Raw genomic sequence first — 7,928 nt, 5'->3', positions numbered from 1 at the left:
TGTGTGTGTGTGTGTGTGTGTGTGTATGTGTGTTTTATTGGGTGACTAAGAGAGAGTTAAGTTGTCGCACTCTCACTTAGCGGCATCTGTAATTAATCCTTAATTAAATATGATTACATAACTCTCTGCTGATTACGGGCACATGTGCACACACACACACACCGACGCTCACGCACAAAACACACACACACTTATCTTGTCCTGATTAGACTTGACAGATGCAAGGTGTTGGGAGCATGTGTAAAGAACGTGCTACGGCAGCCCCAGTGCACTATAGGGGATTTTAAGACAACGGGGGCTCCAATCAACATGGAGATCAATGGATAAACAAACAAAACGCTCTCTTACCCGTGTATCATCTTGTAACCACTTAATACCTACCCTGCCACTCAGCAGCGCTTAACCAGTACCCACAAACCCTTCTATCGTCTATGGGTGACTGGATCAAATCTGGGTGACTGCCCTCGCCTGACCGTTTCCATGGAGATTCAGTGGGAAGGGCACGGGTTGGTACAGGTGGGAGAGGTAAAGAAAGGTTGGCATTGTCCCTGGATTGCTCCACCGCAAGTCCCTCCCGGGCACAAGAGCTTACACGCTTACACTGCTCCAAACCTGCCGTTGGCATGGACACCACGCAAGTGTCCATGGAAACCACATTGTCTGTACTAAAATAGCAATAGGAAACGCAAGCTACTTTTGGAAACTGTTTTTCTGCAAGCGCTACTTCAACCAGATCGCACACACAGCTCTGCATCCGGAAGCTGGACGCCTCTTCTAAAATTCCTGAGCAAAAATAAAAAAAGTGACAAATGGGAGATTATAAGGGTCTTTTTTTCCTCAGAAGTAGGTTAGCTTAATTAAAAGTCTCCATTTGGTCTCTATTTTAATCGCAAATAGGTGAAATGACTGTAGTTTCAAGGACGTTCTATTTCATTTGAAAATTTTTATTTTATTGAAAAATATAAAACCAACTTTATATTTTAAAAAGAGAATTTATATGGCCTGTGGTTACCAAGGTATACTCAGACAAAGGCCTGAAGGCCTAAAATAAAATAATAATGAATAACCAGAATAATTAATAATTCAGTTACACGGTCGTTTTGATAAACTGAAGGGTGCTATAAAATAAAATGTGTTAGGAAGTCTCTTCTTCAGCTGAAAAATATGCTATATAATAAAATGAATGAAGTGTTAAAGTTTAACTGATATTAATTATCAGTGTTGGGAACGTTAATTTAAAAAAGTAAATAGTTGTAGTTACTTCTCACAAATAATAAATGAGTTAGTAACTGAGTTACATTATTATAAGTAACTAATTACCAGGGAAAGTAACTATTCTGTTAAAAAACAAATAAATAAATAAATAAATTAATAGTGTGTAATAATAGTAATAACTACTATGAATTTTACTAATAACAGTATAAAATGCACTAGGATTAATAAACTGCTGGGTTCATGCGGTCGCTCAAACTGATTTGCTGAAATCAGAACAGGGACGACAATAGGTGAGCGTTAGCCAATGAGATCGTTGTTTGCGCATTAGTTCCCACTTCCAGAGAAACCGGCAGCTGAAGAATTTCAACAGGAACTCCGTTTTCACGTAGCGTGTCAGTTCTGCTTGGTGTGAGACTCTCTCTCAGTATCTTTCTTTGTGTGTGTAACAAGGATATGGCGACCTGTGCGACCTTCACACTAGTTTACGGTACGTCAAATACAGGTATGTCACACTGCACCTTCATTCAGATGAACTGAAAAAAAAATTATAGTAACGCCGCATTTTATTATCAGTAACGGTAATGGTGTTGTCAGGAAACAGTAATTCATTTGGTTACTCGTTACTGGAAAAAATAAAGGAAATATCATAGGTCACACTTTATTTTAACGTTTACTACTTGCTATAAAGAAACCATTAATAATTAATTTGCTGCTTATTAATAGTAAGTAGTAATAGTTGTTAAGCCTTGGTATTGATTATGCAGAATATGTGCTTTATAAGTTAATAAACAGCTAATATGTTAGTAACAGGCATGCTAATAAACAACTTGTTAATAGTTCTGAACTGTTACCTAACTGTTAATGAATGAAATTTCCCTCAGTAACTGCTGGTTTCAGACACATTATTTGATAGCTTTATGTAATGAATATAATAAAGTGATATTAAAAAACACGATTTGTCCCATTAAATGTTCCTCATTGCAGAAAAAAATCTGACGCTGGTATTCATTACTGAACACCTCAACCATTTCTAATGTTTTTATGTTCTCTGTTGCTAATTAAAAAATATATATTCGGCGGCATTTTTTTCTCTGTCTTTGAACAGCGATATTTTTTTTCTGCAACTGCAGGCAAAGCAAAGCATGATGAATCACTGGGTGAGAGAGAGGGCAGCAGACCGGCCAGGTCAATGTGCAGGACATCAGACTCTACAAGAGCATGACGCTCCCGTGTCCCGTAGATATATAATAGCACAAAGTACTGTACCGAAATGACACTTACTCACTGCTAAAATCCAGCTTGAACTATTTCTCTGTCCCATTACTATAATAATCAGCTTCTGTGAATGATATCTAGAGTTTACACCCAAATACACACAATTACGCTCGCCCAGGAAGTCATTTCTGCACTGTTTGTGCATGCGGGTGTGTGCAATGCGCATGATTAACTGTTTAAACACACATTTTTGGCCCTCTGCCTCGAGAAAGGATGTACAATAGCACTGATTCACATCACGGGCCGTGTATTTTTGTAGGTCAGTTTCACGCTTCAAATTTTTAGACATGCACGCTCGCAAAAAGCCACAAAAAAACCACCGCTCCAATCTTTGTTGTCGAAAAGCATGTCCGCAGTAATAGACTGTCTGTAAGCACTCAAAAACAAGAAAATGATTCCGTGTTCTTCCGCTAACTTCCTCCCTCAGGCGCACAGGCAGCTCCACCAGATAACCCGCTGCAGAGATGTACCATCGAGGCAAGTTTCTGTAGCAATTATAGAGACGTACTGCTGTAACCAGCTCAAAACAAATTGAGCTATAGTGCTATGATTCTGCCGTAACTGCTCTACGACTCCTAACATCAAAACTCTGCCTCCGTGACGAGGGTTAAATCGAGCTACGGACTAAATTTTACTGTTAATGGTGGCTTTTCCGTTGAGAATCATTTGCCGTCCTGGACTATAAGTTCCATCCAGGAAATCGTCCCTAAGAGTCTAATGCCGTCCTAAAATAGGCTTTAAATGAGTACGGGAGGCGAGGCGCGGAGTGTTTTAATAGGTTTCAACTGAACGAGGGCTTAGAAAGGGAGAGAGAATAACGTCTGACCTCTTTTCACCTGTATGTGCCGTTTTATTGACCTGCTATAGTGGCAGAAACGACCAAATTCGCAAGGGACCAATAAGAATCTGTTTAATCGTAGACAGAGATGTTTAAACATAAAAATATAGACGAAAATGACCTTTCCGTTGCCGTCTTAGTGTAGTGTGTGTATAAATGTCATTCTCTGTCTCTGTTATTGTGTGAGTAGAGCAGTAATAGAGGTCAAATGTGTGTAGTGGGTAGCCCACATGCACACAACACATATGAGCAGTTGTGCTCACGGGAACACAGGTCTGGCCTTGTGTCATAATTCGATCCCATTCCCCCTCATTGTCTCTCTCGGCTATCCTAAAGGCCAAAAGCTTATGAATAATATTTAAAAAAACAGCTGTGTTAACATTAACCACTTCATCGCCACATCTGTCATTAAAATGACTGTATTTAAAGCTGCAGTGTGTAATTTCTGTGGCACTAAATGCTACTTTTCTGAAGAAAATGCGCATGGTGTCAGTTTGGGCAAAACATTCCTTGCATATATTAACCGTACTTTGTAAAAAAAAGCCCCATAAACTGTATGTATGTATGTATACTGTAACACTAAAAACGTTTAGTCAAATGAATGCTTTTTGCATTTAAAAACTGATTTCCCGTACAATTTATGAAGAAAAGCAAAAAAAGACATTTCAGAAGTCATCATGAAATATACAGGCAACTTAATACCTGGAAATGATCAGTAACCATATTCCAACAATATTGTTTTTCTGTGCCTTTATCGTTATAGCTGTGACGTGGATTCTGCTATTCTTTAATACTGAGGATAATTTTTAGAACTAAAACACTATTGTTATCTTTATAGTTATCATCCGCTTTGGGAACGGACTTAACTCAACATCAATATGTGCTTAGTTACTACTAATAAATAGATAATATTCTAGTTCTAGAATATTCTAAAATAAAGTGTTACCAAAAAGTTTTTGCCACTACATTATTCAATACTTTAAAATGCATTTAACTTTTTGATTATAGATCAGAAAATGTCTTTAAAAAAATCTCCCCAAAAATGAATAGAAGAAACAATCAGATTAAATCATTCTAAATCATATAATTATTTTTTTTCATCCATGGAACACAAAATGATACAAATGATGGATGATGACTGTGACTATTAAGCTCCGAAACCACACAAAGTGGTCCATATGACTCATGCGCTATATTTTGAATCTTCTGAAATTATATGATAGCTTTTTATGAGGAACAGACTGAAAAGTTGTTATTCACGGAAAAAACTTTACGCATTAATGACACACGAAGGAAAGTTACGGTTAATAAAAGCATGGCACAGTGAACGCAACTGAAACCAAATAAGAAGCAAAAGGAAGATCAATACCTCATGCTTCAAAAAACAACCGGCTACAGCAGCAAGCGCTCTCACACCCAGACGCACGCTGAAGAGACGTCACACTGTACTACCTGTCACGCTCAGATAGGTCGTCCTCCGCACCAGGAAGCCTCCAAAAACCAGCTCACAGGTGTAGTTGCCGATGTCTTCCTCGTTCACTTCCTGTATAGAGAGCATGTCTGCGGTCTGCAGCACGCTGCTCCTCCACTGCTGCACGTTACACTCCTGCACGCCCGCAGGCAATAAGAGAGAGAGAAAAAATATATAAAAACAAAGATACAAAACTGCGCCATATACATTTGTATATACTGTCACGGTAAAAAAAACTAGGGGAATTCTACAGGAATAAATTGTGCTTGCTGGCAGCATGCAAATCAAGCAACATGGCCCAGAAAAATCAGTGCTAAAAACAATTTGCAGACCAGAGTTCTTTATCTTGTGGGTCACTGCTGCAGTCCAGACAACTGAATCGGCTCTTTAAAATGCATAAAGGGCTCTCAAATGTATTTCGTAACGCATTACAATCATCATTTGATAAATTACTCCTGTCATGATCGACTGAAAGTGTACATAAACAGTGTATTTTAAATAATTTTATGTTTACAGTTTGCATGTGCAGTAAAAGCATGTTAATTGCCCTCGGCAAATAGCACTGACTTACTGGCATAAAGTATAATAACCCTAATTTACATAAAAAGGAGGTGTGTTTGTGCTGAAAAGAACGACAATGGCTTCATTTAAATTCTCAGGGGGCAGTTGCTGTGACGCTGGATCGCAGGTGCTTTGTGAATAAGACGCTAGTTTGTGCACTGAACAGCTCAACTGTTTAGTGAATCTATCTCCCACTGTACCTTGTACCACATTATCTGCGGTTTTTCTCCAGGCTGAACGTAATCCTGGATATCAGGACAGGAGATGTCTTTACTCTTGCCCAGTTCTCCTTTCTCAGTGTAGCGCAGTTTTGAGTTATAACATCCTGCTGTGTCATTATCAGCAACCAACAGAGTCATAGACACCTTCATACAAAATGTGGAATTCCTGTAACACACACAGAGTATATAAACGGTGCTATCTGTAATCAGATTAACATATACGCATCCAGAGACATCACTGATCGTAAATTGGTTATCATCTCACAGAGCCTATACACTAAACAAATTAAAGGAGAATAAAACATGATTTTATTTGTAATTCAACCATGATAGATGTAATGTGACCACGATGGAGTAGAATTTGTCTGCAATTTTCATGTAGGGCTACAAATAATTAGTGTTCAGCTGATGGAATATGAGCAGCGACGAATAGAATGAGATGTTCTCTCAAAGGTTTTAAAGGGTCATTTCATACATTTTTTATCACTTTCCATTTTCCCCGAGGTCCACTTATAATGTAAGTGAATGTATTTCAGCAGAAAAAACATGTCAAATTTAGTATCCTACACTCTCTATGACCCTTAATTAAATTTGATGTTTTTTTTGTTGCTGTGCCTTTAAGACATCTATGAAAGATGTGAAAGAACAGAATGAAATGTTTGCAGTTCGGAATACAGTATGCTTTTAAATTATTACAAGCATTTATTTATTTATTTACTTAAAAAAATATATATTTTTTGCATTAAAATCAGTCAAAGAAAATTATGCAACCATAAAACACACATTCACACAAAAGCATTGCATGTCAACACACACTTCTGTACGCTGATAAGTGTGTCTCCATAAAAAGTGCATTAGTGTTTATTTTGTCCAAGGGCTTTGAGTTTAATAGCTGCTGATAAGATTTGTTGAAATTTGACCTTTTCGCTGTAATGACCTCACACCTCCTACCGGGTTACCGTGGTTACAGAGTGCTTGGGGCGGTAACCTGCAATGCACTTGTCTCTTGTAAAATGCATAAACAAATTTAGCAAAAAGAAAAAAGAAAAGTATGAGCTCTTTTTCTTTTTCCGCCCTATTAACTGTATAGCAAAGACTATTTTTACACTCTCACTATTTTCAGACACCCGCATATGTCAGCACAGTCTCGTTTTATCACCCTATAAACCTAAAAAGAATACTAAAATATCTGCTCTCTCCTACCAGTGTTGCTGAAAACTATTGTTTATGGTTTAATCAGCTCAAAGCCAGTCTCAGAGGAAACAGAACAACAACAACAAGTCCTATTCCCTGTTTATAACTCGGTTCTTAATAAACAAAACTCTGTAGCTGTGTTTTAAACCTAGTGAGCTGCCTACATAGATAGTTGCCTTCTTAGGCAGCGTTCTAACTGAGCTGGAATCTCATAAGTGACTGATTTTACAACTAGCACTCATTAATTGGTTCCAGGGGATCAGTGTTGGGGTAGTTAATTTAGGCTTTTATCCACTGCTGATAAATGCTGCAATCTCAACAATACGCTGACAAAAAAAATGGTTGTTTACTCCACTGCCGGCCATTCAGAATGAATTGAGCATACTGGCTAAATCTTATTGCTTTTGCAAATAAGATATAAATCATCAGAACTTCATCATATTACACTGATGCGAAAAAGTTGAAGTTGTGAGCTAAGCATAGGCTTATTAGCATAAGATAGAAATGCAATATTCTTAAAGGCTGTTCGTACCATGAATGTTAACTATAATGATAAATCAAAAGTTTTGATAGTTGTTCTATAACAATAAGAACACACAGAAAATCCCAATATTGGTCGGACTCACTTTACTTTTATTTTTTCCTGACGAACGATTCAAATATTGGCAATGTTATTTTATTTAAAGCAATAGCTTACTCAAAAATGACAATTCTGTCACTAGCTCTGAAACCTATATGACGTTTTGTTTTCTTCTTTGGAACAAAAAGGACAACATTTTCATAAATTGGACTCTAGTATTGTTTGATTCCAATATTTCTCACAATTTCTTCTTTGGCGCTCAAGAAAAGCACACAAGTTTAGAAGAGCTATCCTTTTGAAATGTCTTGAGACTCATTTGCCAACTTAGATGATTATTTTCTCTGATGCATTCTGTTGGGATTGTTTTCTTTGGAAAGGATGCATTTGATGCTGCCTTAGAAATAAGTTTCCTTTTAAAACCACTTTCACATCGGAAGCATCGGATTCCTTCCTGAAGTGTTTTCAAGCAGGTTTATGTGTTGTTGTTTTGTTTCGTTTACTGTACTCTGAAATATTTTATATGTCCTGCAGGAATGCTTGAAATTAAGGCAGCACGGTATTTAAAATTCACTC

The 7,928-nt window shown here is 37.5% G+C and overlaps 1 protein-coding gene across 1 annotated transcript in view; it reads right to left on the bottom strand.

Annotated features, from left to right (window-relative positions):
* LOC122352127 (interleukin-1 receptor accessory protein-like 1-A) overlaps positions 1 to 7,928 on the bottom strand; it is a 46,619-nt gene that overhangs the window by 30,739 nt on the left and 7,952 nt on the right. Inside the window, exons 3-6 of the mRNA XM_043249671.1 lie at positions 5,561 to 5,747; positions 4,778 to 4,934; positions 2,855 to 2,866; positions 1,568 to 1,588 (exon numbers count right to left, since the gene is read on the bottom strand). Coding sequence (XP_043105606.1) covers positions 1,568 to 1,588; positions 2,855 to 2,866; positions 4,778 to 4,934; positions 5,561 to 5,747 — 377 coding nt within the window. The remainder of the gene's footprint in view (positions 1 to 1,567; positions 1,589 to 2,854; positions 2,867 to 4,777; positions 4,935 to 5,560; positions 5,748 to 7,928) is intronic.

Source organism: Puntigrus tetrazona, chromosome 9 (genome assembly GCF_018831695.1).
Source record: "Puntigrus tetrazona isolate hp1 chromosome 9, ASM1883169v1, whole genome shotgun sequence".
In the NCBI taxonomy this organism is placed as follows: Eukaryota; Metazoa; Chordata; class Actinopteri; order Cypriniformes; family Cyprinidae; genus Puntigrus; species Puntigrus tetrazona.
This window is presented reverse-complemented; position numbering and strand designations above follow the sequence as displayed.